The sequence below is a fragment of the Anas platyrhynchos genome, chromosome 6 (assembly GCF_047663525.1).
Source record: "Anas platyrhynchos isolate ZD024472 breed Pekin duck chromosome 6, IASCAAS_PekinDuck_T2T, whole genome shotgun sequence".
NCBI classification, from domain to species: Eukaryota; Metazoa; Chordata; class Aves; order Anseriformes; family Anatidae; genus Anas; species Anas platyrhynchos.
Genome location: NC_092592.1, coordinates 24,612,437 through 24,632,595, shown reverse-complemented (window position 1 = coordinate 24,632,595; position 20,159 = coordinate 24,612,437). Strand labels below are relative to the sequence as shown.

Genomic DNA, 20,159 nt, shown 5'->3' with positions numbered 1-20,159 from the left:
GGCTTTCCACGTGCACAGTGCATGCCTTTCCCCCTAAATGCCTTTTGACCTCTATGGATGCAGCTGGTGCACACTGCAGCTCTCTCACAGAAGTGCCACTGCTCGTAACAATTAAATTTTAATGGGCCCGTGGAAAGAAAGCCGAGCTGTTCAAATCTGTGCAAGGCTTCGAACTGCGCTGTAGAGAACGGCTGAAATAAAAGGTCAATTATATTAGATAAAGAGCAGCGCAAATCCTCCCGTGAGCGGGCGGGAGGAGCTGATAGCATGAGGCAGCAGTCCCGTGTAAGCGCAATGTACTTTTTATTACGGGCTCAGGTGACTTTTCAGCGTCCCTGCACAGCCCCGCGTCATCCTTCTCCACACGTTTATCCCCTTTGAGGAACGCCGCCGCGCCAAGCTTGCCAGCGGCGCCCGCCCGCGGCCTGCAGGGCCACCAACGTGAGGGCTCCGCGAGGGCGCCAGCAGCGGGGCCCGGCGGGGGGCGGCCCCGCCGCTCTCTCCGGCGCGATGCGGGCTCCCCCTCCCGAGGCGCCGCGGCCTCGCTCCGTCGAGCCGAGCCCCGGCCGCCCGCCCGGGCACGGCTCTGCGGGTCCCCTTCAGGCGGCCACCGCTGTCCGAGGGGACCGCGGGGCAGAGCCGGCGGCGCCATCCCTCCTGCCCTGGATGGGTTTGGCTCCCGCTGTCCCGCGGGCAGGTGCCCGCCGTGGGACGTGGACGGGGACCGGCGCCCCGGGGGAACCAGCCGCGGCTCGACCGTAACCCCCCGCCCCTCAGGGGCACGGCGCTGCCGCCCCGGCCGGGGGAGGGAGCCGGGCGGCGCTGGGCGGCGGCACCGCATGCGCACCAAGCCAGGTGCCTGCCGGCTTGCGAGGAGCCGGCGGCATCGCACGGAGCCCGGCTCCCTCATGGTGCTGTCTCAGGCCGGCGAGGCTGCCGCTGTCCCGGCTGGGACAGACAAGGAGCTGGAGGCGCCGCCGGGGCTGGAGGACGATGCGGGCACGGGGCAGCCCTGCCTGCACCCGGCGGCACCGGGCATGGAGGCGGTGGGCGCCGAAGAGTGCCGCGTTTGCGGCTGCTGCTCGGGCTCGCCCTGGCCGCGCTGCTGCGGGGCACCCGGTGAGGAGGGCGGCAGGGGAAGGGGCTGGGGCTGGTGGCAGGGGGGCAGCGTCCTCCTGGCGGGGCTGCCCGCCCGCGGAGTGACATTGTCGCCGGGACAGAGGAAGAGGAAGCGGCCCCAGGGGCCCCGGCTCGCACCGCACCGCACCTGGCAGCCGGCGGGGGCGCGGGGCGAGCGCCTTCGGCCTCACCCTCTTCTTCCTCTCCCCGCTGCCTGCCGCTCCGGGGCGGCCACAGGTGTTGGGGTTCGCTTCTTGTTGTGAAGTGAGGCTGGTTTGGGGTGACTCCAAGCTGACAGGTTCAGCTGGCAGCGCTGTGCATGTTTTGAGAAGGGGCATCGCTGCCCTCCTGAAAGTAACGGGGAGGGACTCTGCTTACAGCTGTGACTTCCCTGGTAATTGCTACCATACTTTTGTGTGACTGTATTCTTCTTCACTTTGTCAGACTCTCACTTTACTCTGTTATTTTGAATTGATGAAGCCATAGCTTTAGTGCAAGATGTACAACATGTTGTTCTAGGCTCAACGTGGCTGCCTTTTAAAACGTAAATGTTAGCTTAAAATAACTTTAAGTCACCTGAAGTACTTAAACATGCTTATTTTTTAAGCAACTATGTTGGGGAATAGTTCCTATTAAATATGGACTATAATTAATTTTCTAGTAGAAAATGTATAGAACGGCAATCCTTGTTAAACAGGGAGCTATGGAGAGGCCAAAAGAGATGGCAGACCAGTGAAGTTTACATTAGTACTGAGGCAAAGCTTGGAAAAAACAATATTTGAAACCCCAAGAAACTTGCAGTTATTTGCAAAAGAACTTTTTTTGTGTGTAATCAGTCTAGCAAAATGTTGAGTCAATGGGTGAACTTTATGACTCATGCCTGTCTGCATGACCGTGGTTAGTTCATAGGCAGGCTGTTGTGCCCGTGGTGCTTTCCTGTGGTCTGAGAGAACTGTTCTGGTCCTTCTTATGTGAAGAACAGATAACCTTCCCCTGGCTTTCCTGAAGGCTGGGGAGAAACAAGTTCTCATTGACTTCTTTCCCTGTGGCCTATCATGCCTCTGCTACCGCTCTTAAGTTTGCATGTATGTAAGAGGTGGTTTGATTTTTTTTTCTCAATATATATTTTTCAAGTATAAAAGATGTTGGAAAGCATGGCATTAAAATGCAAAGAGAATTTGCACAGATGATTGCATGCAATGGGAGGCATTTGACTAGGACTTGAAACAGGAGTGGAAGATCATTTGAAAGCTTTATTCATGGACATAGCCAAGGAATGAAACTGGAAGGCCAAGTCTAAAATCTATAGCCACTCCGAAGAGAGGATGGGTACTACTTGAAACTTTTTCAGACAGCAACACTTCTAACAAAAAGTGTGAGTGCTTGAGTGTCTTGATGGCATGGGATTAGCATTTGGAGGCCTATCGTTCTGTGGGATGGGAATGTTATCTTAACCGAACTTTGTCTTAGGACATGTTTTGAAACAAGTACTTTAGAACTGCAGTTCTTGTTTTTGGTGGAGGAACTTGCACTGTTTTATTTTTAAAACGAAATAAAACGCTCTCATTGTGTTGAGCATATGCTTTGGCAATATGAAACGATGGTTTAAATTCTAGTATTACAAGATGTCCTTTCTGGTAGGTTAGGTGTATTGGGCAGCTTACAGAAATGAATTCCTTTTGGTTTTTCTTTTAATCCAAAGCTTAATTCTGGGTGTAAGATCCTTTTAGCTTGCTTTGCTGTAATTTGACTGGTTTTCCATTTCAACACTTCCATTATTTAGATTGGCTTCATTCTGTAGTAATCAGGCAAGCTATCGTGCCTGAAATAAGATAATAGCTCTGTTTGTGCTGTGTTCTCCTGTAAGCCAGCCTGCATTTGGATTTCCCATTTTGGTCATTGGCCAGTCTGATTCCCCTTGCTTTAATATTAGTGACTTTGTTGATTTTGTATTTCTTTTGCATGACTGCGTGGATTAGGACATTATGTAATTCACAAACGTTTTTTAAATCTGCTCTGTTTGATGGCTGATAGACGTCCACGACCTGTGTTGGTTAGTGGCAATTTTAATAGTTCCTTTTATGTGAGTGACTGTTGCTAAATAGAAATATTTCTATCTAGTAGAAACTGCCATTCATTTTCAGCTGTTGTGTGGCTGTATTCCTTGAAAAGTAGGCCTTCTGCCTATTTTAAATCCTGTTTGCTGTTGTACAGCCTGGGTCTTTAGAGCTGTTAAAGCAGGAACCAATGCTGTACCGAATTGTCAGCCCACAGTTACAGCTCTGAGGCAGTAAGATAAAGGCCCTTGGTCTTGAGAGCTGATCTCAGGGAGGATCAAAATGGTTTGTGACAAGTTCTGTTAATTAACAAAAAAACAAAATAAAAACAACCTTCAAAACCATACGTAGTTGCTAAGCAACTCACAGCAGTGCCCTGCTGATAATGCTTCAACGCGAGGCTCTGTGGCTGCTGCGCTGTGTGTGCTATGAGGCATCCTTTTATCAAAACACCGCTTTGTGGATGTGGAGTTCGCTGTTAATCTTTAGAGGGTGTTGTAGAAGAAAGGGCAACCCCTGATATTTTAAGCAGACACAAAGAAAAAATATAGTGAGGTAACATCCCACTCTGATTTCGAGAGAGGTTCTTTTCCATGGCTTTCACCTCTGAGTTTGGTGGCAGGACTGTTCCTCTTATGCAGCAAGTAATATTGGGGGAGGAAAAAAATATATCTGGTTTCTTTGGAGACAGCATTGAGGTCAGCAGAGGCTCACTCTCTCTGTTTGCTTTCACTTTTTATATTTTCTTTTTATAGTAGAGGGTGGAGAAGATGGGTGGAACGAGGAAGAGTATGTCACTGAAGTGAATAGGCCTGAAGCAAGCTTGAATAGAAGCCATTAGACTTAGGAACTGCTTCAGGAGGAGTGAGTCTGATAGATAAGTGTAATCAAAGGTGAAGCTAAGGTCTTCATGGAAGTTTTATAGTTACCAGTACTTTGTAGGAGGCCAAAGGTGTTTTAAAGCTAAGGACCTTCATTTCTTCTGGTTTAAAATGCTTGATATTTATTTGAATAAAATACTTATATAATATCTTGCTGAAAGAATCTAAAACTCTTGTAGTTGTAGATCAAATTTAGGGTCATCTAGCTGTAAAATGCATGTGAGGTATAACAGAAGTGTGGTTCTTTATGCAGTTTTTATTTGTACGTGTATGTGAGAAAGGAAACTGAATTGTTGCTTAGGAACCTTAATACACTTATTCAATAATCCAGTAATGCCCTGATAATGAGTTTTGGTATTTCATAATCTGACCATGGCCCATTTTGCAGTCAGTTTTATTTAGTGACCATGGGCGGTAGTCAGAATCACACAACTAGTCCTGTAATGGATATCCCAAAGTGCAGTCGTGCCTCAAAGAAACCTGCTAATTGACATAGGACTATGAGAAATGCAGGAATAGTTTTGCATCCAAAGTGTTTTATCTTTTATCTCCAGTTTTAAGGAAAAAAGGAGGGCTGTGGTGATTAGTGAAACATACTTTCAAGGTAGGTCTGGTAAATAAATGTGGTATTTGCGTTTGTTTCTTTTGCTTACCTCTGTGTACTGCAAGAATGGCTACAAATGTACACAGCACTACAGTATGTAAAGACATCTAAAACAAATCCACTGATTGCTGGACAGATCAGTACTAACCGGAGTTTTATCTGTTGCAGGAACAAAGAAGAAAGCTGCTTGTCCAGGACTTGGTCTTTTTTATACCTTGCTGTCTGCCTTCCTTTTCTCAGTGGCCTCTTTATTCCTTAAAAAGATAGAAGATGTACATTCAGTGGAAGTGAGTGCATTTCGATGCATTTTCCAAATGGCATTTGTTCTTCCTGGTTTAATATACTACAAGTAAGTGTAGAAAAAATATAAAGTTATTTATTAAAAGTAGATATTGGAACTATCACTCGATAATTTGGATCTTAAATCAGATTGTGATATTATTGTTAATCTGACTTTGTATGCCTAACTGTGTTGTTTTGGGTTAATTGATAATTTCTTATTTCAATTCAGAAAACTGAAAATCTTTCACTCCCTGAAATGTAGAAATTAATTCATGGAAGACCAATACATCTAATGTAAACTCTGTAGAAGTGTTGTTAAAAATAGGAGATAATTTGTTGATAATTTTGGGGTTATTTGCAAGCACAAAATTAATACTAGAATAGGTTCCTGACATTAAATGTGATTGGCATGTGGTGGTGGAAGTAAACGGCTCCGTGATCAAACGTTTAAGTGTTTTGATGTTTGAGATATGTCCATCATTTGGGAAGTTTTGTACAATAATGTCATTGGCTTGCTTATTTCATGCCCAATATCTGTTTATATTTTAATGTGACACTCTTGTTTTTCTTAATTTTCAGAACAGGGTTTTTGGGACCAAAAGGTAAAAGAATTTTTCTTTTCTTCCGAGGACTCCTTGGCTCTAGTGCAATGATTCTTCTCTACTATGCTTTCCAAGTAATGCCTCTAGCTGATGCCACAGTTATAACTTTTAGCAGTCCTGTTTTTACATCATTGCTGGCATGGATCTTTCTCAAAGAGAAATACAGTATTTGGGATCTTCTGTTTACCCTCTTCACAATCACTGGAGTGGTTCTTATTGCCAGACCACCATTTCTGTTTGGGTCGAACGTTACGGGGATTGAAGGAAGTTACGCAGATCATCTTAAAGGAACTATTGCAGCAATTGCAAGCACAGTGTCATCAGCTTCAACTTTTGTTATACTCAGAAAGGTGGGAAAATCTGTGCATTATTTTTTGTCAATTTGGTATTATGCAGTCATTGGTTTAATTGGATGTGTTATAGCATTGTTTGTTATGAATGAATGGCGTTTACCATACTGTGGTAAAGACAGAGTTTTTCTAATATTGATAGGCTTATTAGGATTAGGGGGTCAGATATTTCTCACAAAAGCATTACAGATAGAGAAAGCTGGACCCGTAGCCATAATGAAAACAATGGATGTGGTGTTTGCTTTTATTTTACAGATTCTTTTTCTCAATCATCTACCAACTTGGTGGACTGTGGGTGGTGCTCTTTGCGTAGTAGCTAGTAGTTCTGGAACTGCCATTCGTAAGTGGCGGCAAAGCTCAAAAAAAGCTAAACAAAATGAAATCTAACTACACAGACACTGTTTCATTACAGAAATGAGCAATCTTGAAATATATAAAATATTTATTTTTATTTATTTTAAATATTTCATGAAACTATAGTATCAAACTATACCCAATAAAAGTTGATTTTTTTTAAACAAAAAAGAAAATGCTTTAACAACTGGTTAGGTATATGCTTTTTTTATTATATTTAGGCATGCAAATATGTGAAGTAGGAAGATATTTAAAGGTTGCTTGCTTTCCATCTAAACTGGACAACAGTAGCTGGACTTTTATTTTCCTAAACTTCATGTACCTACTTCTCTACTTTTTAGATCCTTTCTATACTCTGAGCTGTGAAAATAGAATTCTCCAAAGCTTATTTGGTACTATCCTGTGCTTGATTACCAGAGGGATTGCAATGCAAAGAAGTTAGAAGGAAATAAAGAATTTTAATCCTAAAAACAGTCAACTTTTTTAGAACAGATAAAGCTTGCACTCTTACAAGCTTTGTAATTTATTTTCACAAAACAGAAACCAAATATGTAGGGATTTATTTAATGTAATTCTAAAAGAACAAAGGATATTTCGTCTTTCCAAGTCATGTCAAGGGAAATAATTTTTGATAGTTAATTTTTCAGATTTGCTTGCTTTTTAAAAAAGCAAAAAGTTTATATGTGCTTTACAGACAATGAGACAATGTAATCCCTCTCTTTTAATATAATGTTCTCAGTAAATATGACTGTAGTTGCTGTAGTCTCGGGAGAGACAACAGTTAGCTATATACCACTGGTAAATTAGTAATTTCTTGTGGTATAGAATGTTATGCTGTAGCTGCACTTTTCTTTATTCTATGCAAAAGATTATATTTTTTAGATATTTAATATAGGTTATTTTAAATGCTACTTAAGACTGATTTGTTTAAATTATTCTGTACAAAATTCTTTATGAGACCAAGTTTGTTTTCTTGGCCTTCATAAAGTTAGCAAATGCTTTAATGTAAATCCTCCTGTTTCATGAGAGTTTACAAGAGAATGCAGACAAATTGAGGTCTCACAGAAAATGCAGATTCGCCAAGATTGTGGCAAAGGTTTTATAGAACAGGTTTGTGGAGAGTTTAGTTTGGTGGGAGGGTGGAGCTATGCATGTGCATCTGACGCACGCTGTATCAGGCAGTGCTAGCGGGTAGCTTCAGCCCCATTTCTCCAGCTGGCCTTTTTAATGCACTTGGTCATTTCTCTTATGCAGTTTTTCATTTTGATAGCTTTTATTAGGATAGTGACAAATACTAAGGAAAAAAGCTTGTTATTGATCTCAATGTCCCTCCTGTTTGAGAAGGAATACATGTTTAGTGTAAGGTAGGGGTGTTTTCCCAAATGAATTCTTGTGTATTTTTGAGTCATGTTTCAGTAGTCCTTAAATAAAAATTTAAGTTGTATCTTTATATGATCCTTTGCGTCACAAGGCGTTCCAGATATTTATTTACGCACTTCCATGTCTTCTAAAGGAGCATGTTGTAGCCAATAAACAATTGCATCCTGCAGAGCAGTTCTGGGAGAGTTGAGTCCTGAAGAAGTGGAACGTGTATGGTACTTTGGGATGTATTTAGATAAGAGAAGCTATCTTTGTGCAAGATTCTGTACTTAAACCAACACCCTGAATCTACATATGTTTATGGACACAAGCAGATTCCATCCTCATGATCAAATCAGTTTCTGTGTATGGCTGTCTGATCCCTGTTTCTCTTGACAGCTGAAGTTCAGCTACTCCTGACGTGGTCAGGAATAGTATGCAACTTGCTTTCACATCTCTTTAAAACATGGTCTAATAATAAAACTTCCAGTTTAGCCCTCATTTTACTTAATACTTGAAATTGTAGACTGGGACTCTTTCTTCTGCTGCTCAGCCATCACTGCCATTGAGTAACACCTTTCAAGGGAGGAACAGAAAATAGACTGCATTTTTTTTTACTGCTTCACTTCATGTTTATATACATGTGTTTATACATTAACACTCATAAAGGTGCAGTTCCAAAGCAGTTCGGATTGATGTAAATTTGAGTTGTCAGCTAGTCTTGGTTCCTCCCATTGGTTTGGTGGTTATGTGGTTATGTGGTGAGCTGCTTCAGCTGAGTAACTTTTTGTAGGGTTGTTGCAGAGGGCAAAACCAGAGTGTCCTGAAGTTGATCATTATGTCAAAACACCAGGAAGGGGAGTTAGCCAGAAGTTTAAATTGCAGTGTGTGAATGCTATGTTGTCAGTACAGACTAAAATAAGCTTATATTGAAAACTCTTTAGCTCATGTGATTTCAATAGTTACGAATCTTATTTACACATAGTTGAGAACATGCTACTGAAGAAAGGACTATTTTCTTGCACTAGGCATCTATGTAAATGCAGAAAATAAGCTGACCTAAAGTCAGCAACTTGGCATAGTAATTGGTAATTCTTTTTTCTGAGTTGGTAGCCCTGAATAGAATGAAATTATGCAAAAGGCCAAGGATTTTTCTTTTTTTTGTAATTGAAGGTTTGATGTTTTTTACAATGCCTAATAAGATGGTCAAATTCTCTTCTTCCCTTCCCTAAATGAATCTGAAAAAAGGTTCAGCCAATTTCATTTCATCTGAAATGAAATTGGCTGAACCTTTATTATTTCAGACCAGTTTTCCTATTTTTCCTTTCCTCTGATGTGTTTTTTTTCCCCCAGTTTTCATACAGCAAGTTCCTCAGGGTCAAATGTTACTTTTTTCTAAGCTTTACGTCAGAAATATATTACTAATATTCATCACCTCTGTCTTATGATCTTTACAGTATTTATGTTCGATAAATGTGCTTTCCTAATAGGAAGCTTTTCCTTTGTAATACGATGGAATATTGTTGCATTGTAACTGCTGTTCTATAAAGTTACTCTGGAATTACAACTTAATTAATTCAACATACTGATTTCAGTGGATCTTGAATATAGAAATAAGTAATTACCGGTTGTTTTGCACATAAACACAGTGTTAAAAGATTTAGTTGTTACTGATTAATCACAAGCATGTTGTTATGCTCTTTACTATGCAAATCACTGTTATCATCTATTGTCTTCAGTGAGACTTTACAGCCTTAAAGCCTTATGTACATGACTCTTATACAAAGCTGGTATCTGAAAAAGCTGTGTACTGTCACTGTGCAGCAGCCAGTTTCAGGTTAAGCTGGTTGTCAAGGTATGCTCTAAAAGCCCTCAAGGTATTTGTACACTAAGAATATGACAAGTTCATTGTGTGGACAAGTGCATTAAATTGGATTTCTTGCATTTGTCAAACACCAGACATGAAGCAACCTCAGCATAACAGCATTGGTGAAATAACTAATTCAATGTGCTATCTTTCTTCTGAAACTAGGCTCTTTTCCCATTCCAAAAGCTGTTCTAAGGTGGATCTTCCTGTATTTGGTAACAATAAGATGGGTAACACATATTTGACCATCATTTAGTATGAAAACACTGCTACCCTGCTAATTTTCTCTTCCTTGAAGAGCTCTGTTCAGGAGCTGTCTCTTGGTGGAAAGCTTATTTCTAAAGAGACAGCGTCCTAAAAAGTTATTTCCTTGCTAATTGGCAGTGATCAACCATGAAGAATCTGTTTTCCAGTTCTCTGTTAACCAGTGTAGGCTCATCTGTCATCAATTCCACAAGGACAGTAGAAGCACGATCTCTGCCTGTGTGTGTATTCAGGGTTCATAATGCTGACAGATGTGCAGCACTGATTTGAATAGGACTTTGCAGTTATCAATAGAATGTTTTCGTGGTCATAACTGCCTGTCCATCCAAAGAAAAGTTGTGGCTTTATGTTCCTGCAGATGCAGGTAACTTTGGGACAAAACATACATGTTTCTATAAATCGGCGATGGTAGCACTTCTGTATATCAGAATGAGCAATTTCATATTTTATGTGAACTGTCATTTGACAAAAATGAGGTATAAATACCCTCAGCATTAATTAACAGATTTTTACTGTGTCCTATATATTGTTAAATATATGTTAAATGATATGTTTTGTAGAATTTACTGGCTTTGTTATGTAGTACTATATTTTTATAGATAACTTCTTACATATCAAAATGTCAAGAATATTTTCATATGAGATTTATATTCATCATTGCTAATAAAATGAACTTGAAGAATTAATCTCTGGCTTTGCATTGATTAGTAGAACATACTTGAACGTAGTGATCATAAAAGCTTTGTGAAAGAATTGTTAATGAAGGAGTCCCTATTAAATATGAACATATGCCTCAAATCTTGCTACTACTTCTTAGTATGCTGTGTCACTGTTAATGCCTTAAAAACAAACTGTAGGCAGAAAGAAGCTCCATCAGCTTTCTCCATACGGTAATATCTCAACTGGAAAAACTGGCATGGGTGGGTCAGTGAAGCTGTATTTTCCAGTGTTCAAGTGGCAGTTTATTTTTTTCTTCCTCTGTATGCATCTTGATTTGAATTCAAGTCTTGTCCCTTCCATCAAGTGGTAATACTTAATTCGTCCCAGTACTTCCCATTATCTACTATTTCAATAATTAACTTCTCACCAAGGAGGAAAAAGCAGAAGAAAAAATGATTATCTTGTTTGCAAAATTGCCAGCATTGTTAAACATGACAAAAGGATTGTAGGTTTTTGTTTGTTTGTTTGTTTGTTTTTTCATTTTTATTCTAACAGATTTCTCCTACAATAGTGTCTGGTTGTGTAAGAGCAGAAGATAGCAGAAGTGCACAATGGCATTTGCCTGCCTGAGAGTTTTGTCCATGTAATGAATCTTTATTTCTGTATGTCACTTGGCATTGCAGAGGGGAAAATAGAAGAGGGAAGATAAGTTCCATAATGGGGAATTACTAGTAGTAATTTTCTGTCCAGCCAGCACCCTCTTCTTCACTATATATACACAAAATTATACACTGTAAGATGACTTGACACCATTTGTTTCTTGGGCTGTAAAGGAACAGCAATGGTCTTCCACGAGGGCTTACTGTAGCAGGTGTAAGCAAAAGACTGCTTGTGAAAGAATTCTGTAGAGAAGCTCTGCAATTTTATCTGGGAAATTCTGTAGGCTTCGGGGGTCAATTTATGTATATATATATATATATATACACACACATATATATACACTATATAGAAATTCAAGATTCAAGGGAAAGAGGAAAAAGAGTTTTCAAGAAACAACATTTTAAACCCTCCATATTTTATTTGCAATCTGATAGTCACACATCCTATTAAGTCATGAGGGCTATTATGAAATACTAAGACTTTTACAGCAAGACTCTTAAAACAAAATTCTAGAATTATGTCTACACATTCCATGAGAAAGGATCCCAGTTATTACTTGGAAAACAAACTTGGCTGAAGTTACAAAATATTTCAGAGGGTAACTCAGGTGTCTCTTTGTAGACTAAATAAAGCATTCTTAGAAGCATTAGAAGGAGGTAATACAATATACAATATACAGATTGACCATTGAAGTAGGTTCCAGTTGGTTCTTCTGTTTTCTCAATTAACTTTGTATTGAATTTTATTTTCTGACTGTGGAGTAAAGTTCCTATGTTATTCTGTAAAGTAGGAGTAATTTCTGGAAGGGATAATAAAAAACTACTCTGTCATCTGAGCTTAAATATTGAGCAAAGGGAAAGAGAAATTTCAGTTATTGCACTGCTGGTATAAAGTGATTCTGGGCTCTGTGTGGAAGGCAGTTGGGAAGAAAACTCATGTTTTCTGGCCTGCAAGTATCAAGTTAATTTTTCCTGGGTACTGTGGCTGTTCTGTCAGTAGGTGGGGCTCTATTTCTTAATTTATTCTTTAGCACCTAAGATTAAATCATGTTAAAAACTCAAACCTACAATTTTAGACAATAGAAGTTTCCATGCAGTGTGATGTACACAATGTTAAGTAAATATCATTACTAATACTGGATTTTTCTGAGTATTGTACTATCTGTATATCTAGAATATGTCCTAAGTGTTCTTAAAAAAAAGGAGGGTAGGGGACAAGTACATTCTCCCACTGAAATTCTTTGGGAGTAATGTTTGATGGGTTCATCTGAATATTAGATATTTAGAATATTAGAATATTCTAGTTTTGCATGAAAGTAGTGCAGGTATGCTGTCTGAGCAGTTGACAAGCATGTTGTACCTACTGCCCTGTTTTTCTTCTGTTTAGGGGGGTTGCAGAAACATTGCCTGTTTGGCCATGACTTTTACTGGGGGGACAGGGACAGGGAGTGACACCTATGAGGTTCCCAAGCAGGTTCTCCATTGTGGGTGCTCAGGCAGAGTATGTGCATCTCTTTGTTCCTAATCTCCAGGGCCCCACTGCCAAATGTTTCCAATGTCAGGGATCTCCAGGAGCTGCTACGCTGGTAGCTCTGGCACAGGAGGATAGACAGGACCAGGTCTGCTGGATGAGTCTCGTCGTCAGACCCACTGATGGAATGGAAAAGTCAGGCAAGCTTCTGAGCACAGCAGCACAATGCTTGAAGCATAGTTGACTTCAGGAGCAATTGTTCCAACTTCAACTTAATTAAAGGCAGGGAAATATTAGGAAGAGAGGAGGCGATACATTTAACTGCTCTGAGCTAGGAAAAATACTCGTCAATCTGCTTTCCATTGAAAGGTTAGCTGGAGGATTTTTTGCTGGGGTTAGCTGGCACTAGTAGGTGTTCTATTTAATAGGAAGTGCTGTAAAGTTTTGGGGAAGCTAAGGAACATTAAAGGAGAGATTTTTTTTTAATATAACTTGGAAAGGTATGTGGCAAATCCCTTTTCTTTCATATAAAGTGCAGTGTGAGTCAGATACTAATGTTTATTTTATACTTTCCATTTGTAATTTATTTCATAAACCAAATGTTGCTTTACATTACTGTGTAAGCTGTTCAGCCACTATCACGTTCTGATCAGGAAGTGGAAGAAAAAGTGGTATACTTTTCAAAAGTAATCTTGATTGTGTGCTTCTTTTGCTCTACCAGAAATATTTTATGCCAACCAGTGCCTTGTAATAGATGTATTCAATTTCTTCATTAAACATATTTATATGGTGTGAATGAGACTCTGCTTTCTGCTATTTGTAGTAATGTATGTAGGAAGTCCATATGAAAACACTTAGCCGATGTTCTTCACTCTTGCCATATGGCAAAACATTTCTTCATTATTAAAAACGGGGAACGACAAAGAAATGCTACAATCCAAAATCTCCTGTGGGAGGGTTACAAATAGCAAGGTAGGCTTTCCTGTCCCAGAAGCCTGGTTTGCTCATGTTGTTCATCTTGCTATTCTGCTTCCCTTGCAGAAACAACACAGTTGTATTTCCCCTGCAATTCATTAGTTCTTAATCTGAAATAAAAAACAGGTAGCTGATTGCAATTTATGATGTTACGAATGCAGTTAGGCTATGTTGTATTTTTAGGGAAAGAGGGTGTGAAATTAACTTTTTTTTTTTAAAAAAGATAAGGAAACTGTAGGAATTAAGGATTAACCATATTTCCTGCATCAACAGAACTGTCAAATATTAATGCAAGTTTCTATTGCACATCATTTTGACAGACACACCTTTAGAGAACAGCCTGCTCTGTCTCATCTTCACTAAGAAGGGTTGTGGGGAGAAAGAAGGGAAAGGAAAAGTCAGGGAAAATCTTTGTTCTTTCAGTGGCAGCTCTCTGTAGCAAAGCCCTCGTGATGAGCTCTGTCTGTCTCACTGGGTACAGATTTAGGGAAGAAAAGGAACAGTTTGTTCTCTTCTGATTATATAAGAATACCCTTGACAGTGTGTTGCTTACTTCAGATTACAACTCTTATCCCAGGATTAGAATGGAAGAAAATAAAAACGCTAGTGTTAAACACTTTTTTTTTTTCTTTAATATGCCTTTCTTGAAACCTGGAAACCTTGGTTTCTAGGCAGTGGGTGTTATTTTATGTTAGCCTGTAACATTCTAGACGTCATAGTTTTGCTCAACAAACTTGTACACTCTTTTTCTCGAGGGGAATATTCTTGGCAATTTGATTTAGCTCTTTCAAATTTTCTAGAGGACACTTGTCTTTCCAAGTTCTGTGCTTCCACAGACATTTTGTAATGTTTTTCTAATGTGCCTTTAGTCTCCTGTTATTGGATATTTAGAGCTTCATTTCAGGATTGAAAGCACTTCTCTACAGTCTTTGTTGATCAATTTTTGAGAGAAAACAGATGTCGTCTTTCATATGTACACTTAAAAATATCTTCCAGATAGGTAATTAAAGAAAAATCATTGTCCACATTTAATTTCCCTCATGTAAGTCTTGGTGTATTAGGAACTTCTTGACAGAGGCATGCAGAATTAAGCTGCATTTTTTAACATGCAGCCTAGTTCTTTTCTTGAGGTAAAGGGATCTTTTTAGACCCCCTGAATTTTATAGAGATCATACCGTGCTTTCATACAACTTCCTCTAAAGTACGCTGGCTGCCTACAGCTTCTGAGCTGTGCTCACTGTTATCTGTCAGAGGTGAAAGTGAGGGCAGGGTTTTGTGTCCTCCAGGGAAAGGGAGAATTGTGTGTGCAGAGTTTTCAGGGTTCTAAAGCTGCTGGTGTCTTTGCTTAATGTCTTTACCTGTCAATTTTGGTTTTGCAACTTTTGTGGTAATTTCATGTGCATGTATTATACATGTGTTACCATGCTTTGAGGAATTTTTGGCTAGATTGTTCAGGATTTTCAGTATTAGTTGTCTAATAACAGCATGTATATATTTTCTTAGCCATAGCATATGATTCAAGATGTAATTAGTGTCCCAGTATTACAGTGTAAGAACATGTCTATAAAACACAGTGTATGGCTGTTTTGATGAAAGGAAATTTGGAGATACTGCTTTTATAAAGCTGAAAGCTGCAGAGCAGATGTGGAAGAATTACTGCAAGGAATCTCAGCTGGCATATAAAACAGAAGCTGAAGTTTATTTTCTTTTTATTATAGAAGAAAGAACACTTTACAAAGGTTCTGTTCTATTTAAGATTACACAGATCTGAGTTTTTCAGGACTAGCTATGAAATTACGTGCACTGATGTGGCACTTAATGGAACAAGGCAACTTTTTTTTTTTTTCTTTAAATAGTTAGTAGAAGAAGTTCACACATTGATTGAAAAATGCATATTTTTAGAATTTACAGTAATTTTAATAATGTTCCCCATCCATCAAGAAGGATGTAATAGATATTGAAAAGTTCATGTCCTTTTTTAATTCTGCAAGAAATGAGCAGAATAGTAATTACACTTTTTGCAGTCTGACTGTCTGGCTACGTTGATGGAAAGTCCTGGTCATACATACTCATTTCTGAATAACCATTAAGTTAACCACAAGTACTCCCATACTTTCACATTTTCAACACCTAATCAGCCAACCTGAATTTGTAGAAAACAGTATTATTTACTTGTCTTTTATTGATCTCAGTAAAACATTGAAGTGCCAACCAGGATAAAACATGGGTTTTATGGCATTGCTGAAAGATTTTTCTCGCTTTATTTTCTTTTTCAACTAATTAATAATTGTAATGCTACACTAGAATTGCAGAAAAGTGTGAAGTGCTTTTCATGACCTTTCAGAACAATTTGGGCAGTTAATGGACTTACTTGCTTTTCATAAATCTAAATTTAGAGCAATATGATTGTTACTTTTTATTCTATTGTTAGCACTTCTAAAAAGATGATATGGTGAAACCAAATCAACAAATAATAGGTTTCCACATGCATCTTTTATGCCTCTAAGTACCCAAGAAATTGCAATGAACTTATGCACCAATCAACTGCTGCAGGTGGTGTCACTGTGTTGCTGGGGCAGTCACAGCTGCAGGAACTTAATCTAAAAAGTGGATTGCTTAAGTGTAACATCACAGAAAGTAGTCTTCCATCGCTGATGGAGAAGACGGATACCACCTGTCAGATGTTTATTTTGTCCAGAGTTCCCATGTGCTAGCAAATGCCAACCAAAGCTGCCACAAAAACAAACAAACAAGAAATAATTGGTTGCACATTGGGCTATCTCAATAGTCCAATCCTATGCTTTCTCAGTAAAATCGATACAGTTTTTTTTTGCCAAGCTGCAATAAACTAACTGCTTAAATATATGTTTTAAATCTACCTCAGTTTGATTGTTTTTAAGGAGAAAAACAATAGCAATGCCTTCTCACTCAGGAGCTACATTGGAAAAAGACACATGAGGGGCTGGGCTCCTCAAGTGCTGCATCGTGCACGCAAACCCGCCTTGGTTTCCTGAGCACCATGTGTGTTATGCTCTGGGTTTGGAAGCTCTCCATGCATGACAAAACGGGGGATTCCAAAATGCAGAGTGATGAGGGGGAAACTGGCTAGCATTAGGCGAACTCCATGTAAAATGGAGTTTCCAAGTTGCGCGGTGGAGACTGAGGACTCAGCTTACCTCATGAAGGGCTCCCTCACTTTCAACTCCCCTTTATTTGTAATTAATTCCTTACAAATTTACTTCCTTTTACTTCCTTTTGTCCTCTTCAGACACTTTTGTCAACATCCATACATATCCCCGTGTTTGTAATGCCTCTTTTTCTAGAATATTAGTTCCCCCAAAGCTTTGTGTGCTCATATTCCTGAACACGCCTGCTTTCTCAATGTAATGGCAGTGTTAGCAGTCATTCAGCCAACCAGGGCATTAGTAGCAGATCAAAGTGCCTTACACCTAGGGTTATTCCTCAGAAAGTGTAAAGTGCCTTCTTGAAAGTACTGAACTCAGGTAGGAGAATATGATAAATATGAAGCAAACACATGATGAAGACATTCAGAGTATGGATTTTCAGAAAAATGCTTTGCACCAGATTGAACAGCCAAACCTGCCAGTTATTTTTATTTAAACTCTATCCTAATTCATAAAAATGATACAAAAGCTTGTTAAGATAACTCCGGTACATTTAGACTTTATTGCATAATACTTAATGTCCCAACCTCAATATTAGAACAGGTTCTGAAAAGCTCTGCCTTGATGTTTACTTGTAGGATATGACAAGCTCTCACTATGTTGTGTACATCAAAATTATATAGAGCTTTGATCCATCCTGTGGACTTTGAATGACTGCATTTCCAGCAATCTGAGTTATTGGAGAGGTGGAAGGAACATATATTTACATGTTATATATGTATATGTACATACACACACATACACATGTAACATCTATCTATCATAACTAGAGTTGGGTAATGCCCACATTAGTGCTGTGGAACAGTTATCAGTTTCTGCGAGACACACTTTCATTTTGATATTACTAATTTCAAGAAGGTCGTGTATTATACACGTGTCAAATACCCTATTTTGATGTGAAGATTGCATAGTGTTAGCAAATAGGATTTGCTTTTTTCAAGTATTCAAACTTATAAAAGATTTCTCTTAGTCGTGAGCTGATAAAGTTTCATTTACAGGCATGTCCTTTAAGAACAGCTGGAGAAGAAACAGACACAAAATGTTTGATAGCATTGAACTTTGTGTGTATGTACAATAAATACATAACTGTGGCCTTATTTAGCTGTAGTATGGGCGAGTTTTCTGTAGCACAAAAAACAAGTTATGCTAGTGATATATAGTATCAGATAACACGCTTAAGTCCTACGAGAACAACAGCTTATTGGAAAAGGCAACAAAACTCCTGGCAGTTTACAGAATTCCATCCCCATTTCCTCCATGTTATTAATCATTAAATTTCTATACGTGCATGTATCTGTATCTGTGCAAAGGAACAAGTTTGGGGAAATTTCAAAGGAAAACACTACAAGATTTTGAGATACACTTTTTACATAGTGGGCACTTTGAATAATCCAATAAGAAGTAGCTGAACATTAAGAAGAGCAGAAGTACTAACTCTGAATTTTTAAACTAATTTAAAAAAATATTTTATAGCTTTAACAGTTCTGGCTGGTTACATAAGCAAATTGTTGTGTTGGTTTTTGAATTTGCTCTAATATACACTTCGGCAGGTTGCCAATAAAGGATCTGAATACTAAATTGGCCTTGTAGACTGGTTGTTGTTTAGACATGGGCATTAAAGAAAATGGTTTTATAATAGAGATTTTATATTTTATTATATGAATAACATATTGTCCTGGCTGCTTGTTTAAAGTGATGACAGAGCACTGGCAAGTTAGCTCACTTGTTGGTTTCTGACAAATCCCTGCATACAATAATGATTTTGTATCCAAAGTAAAGGCATAATTAGGAGTTGTTAAAAGAACTGCCTTCTGTTAAAACTCCTTTGAAATTGTAAATCAGGAGGAAAAAGCCTAAAAATAAAATAATGTTCAACAGGATTAGTCAGGTGAACTTGAACAGTAAATGGGATTGCACAAAGATAGATGAATCTCATTAGCTTTGACAAATCAGGCTTTATTGTTTTTGATGCTCAGGACAATAGTCCATCCTGGTTGAAACGTGCAATTTCATTCAAGAAACAACACATTTTATAATTACTAATTTATCAAAGACTTTCCTGTGCACTTGAGAAACTTTAAATCTGAGACTGTACGAGGAAGCAAGCAGCCATCTCAATACTGAAGATTTTCATTATGGCTGTATAATTTGGTCTGGAATGTCAGTGTTGATTACTTACTTCTGCAATATTGCCAATTTTTATATACTGTTCTTGACCCCCAAGTTCTCATAGATTAATCCATTCATCAATATGAATTTTATATCTTTTGTTTTTAGGAAAGATTTACAGAAAATTATGATGTAATGCCTTTATTCATTTGGTAGCGTTAATACTTTGACTTCCATTGTTTACAGCACGCCCTGAACTGTAATATGAAGTAAAGCCAAGTTGTTCCTCTCGTGTCTAAAAGACTTGTATTCTAGTACAATTTCTAGCTTTAAAAATAAAAATAATGAAATAATGGTGTAGCAAAAATTCATACCGAAAATAGATCTAAGTTGTATGGTGAGTATACAGCTGAGGCATAAAAGGCCTTGTTAATTGGATCTGTGTCAGGAGTTACTCCACTGAAATATGAAAATTGTCAGATTAAAACCTATGTAGCCCCCCCCAAATCCATAATACAATGATTCCATATTTATATATTCTACATTTATATGTTCCATATTTAAATTTATATTTATATTCAACATTCCATATTTTTATTTATTTATCCTTATCAGAAATACATTTTTCTTAGTGATATGTGAAAACAATGCTGATTTTCTTTCAAATTTACTTCAAAATATTTTGTAGCTCTTCCAAATATTAATTGGAAGACAAATTCACTAATGATTCAAAAGTCAAGCAGCTAATGTAAACTCCAAAGAGCTACATTAAGCATTTCATCATATTAGTGATTTTAAGAAGTTACTTATTTTATCACTTTTATTTCTTCTTCCTAATTGAAATGTCAAAAATTTTCAAGCATGGTCATTCAGCTTTCAGGATGACCTCTGTGGCAGCTGCTGTTTATAACAGTCAGCTGGGCAAATCAAACCTCACATCACGTAAAGGGACACCAAGTCTTTAATATAGTCACAAAGCCCCTGGAACATAAGAAACCTCCAGTCCAGAGTTAATCTTTTAAAATCAGTTCCTGAGATTCAAACGTTTTGTCTTCCATATGTTTATTATATTGAATCAGCAAAGAAATGACACAGATTTTGATTATTTGTCTAGCAAGCACAATAAAGTAATTTCAATATCAGGCATTTACTGAAATAATTGCTGTTTTAGAGGAAAATGTCGTTCCATAAAGACTTTTCTGCTGGGGCAGAGTCACCACCTGCTGAAGACAGAGTTGTGCTTTGCAGAGAGTTGGGCTGCCCCGCCGGAGCCATCTTTGCTGTATTTCTGCTGCCTCTGCCCGTGTAGACTGAACCATTGGGCTGAAAGAAGCGAGAAATTCACTACAGATAAGGCCTGT

General features: G+C 38.6%; 1 protein-coding gene across 1 annotated transcript; it reads left to right on the top strand.

Annotated features, from left to right (window-relative positions):
• Nucleotides 1-324: 324 nt before the first annotated feature.
• On the top strand, nt 325-10,425 carry SLC35G1 (solute carrier family 35 member G1). The gene is made up of 3 exons (XM_027460445.3): nt 325-1,119; nt 4,830-5,010; nt 5,523-10,425. Exons 1-3 carry the CDS (start codon nt 840-842, stop codon nt 6,280-6,282), a joined length of 1,221 nt encoding a protein of 406 aa, XP_027316246.1. The 5' UTR covers nt 325-839; the 3' UTR covers nt 6,283-10,425.
• The last annotated feature ends 9,734 nt before the right edge of the window (nt 10,426-20,159 follow it).

Bases quoted from the DNA above. Each gene is read 5' to 3' on its own strand.
- SLC35G1 (XM_027460445.3), top strand. From the start codon at position 840: ATGCGCACCAAGCCAGGTGCCTGCCGGCTTGCGAGGAGCCGGCGGCAT. The intron at 1,120-4,829 runs GTGAGGAGGGCG...TATCTGTTGCAG, and splicing joins GCGCTGCTGCGGGGCACCCG to GAACAAAGAAGAAAGCTGCT. The intron at 5,011-5,522 runs GTAAGTGTAGAA...CTTAATTTTCAG, and splicing joins CCTGGTTTAATATACTACAA to AACAGGGTTTTTGGGACCAA.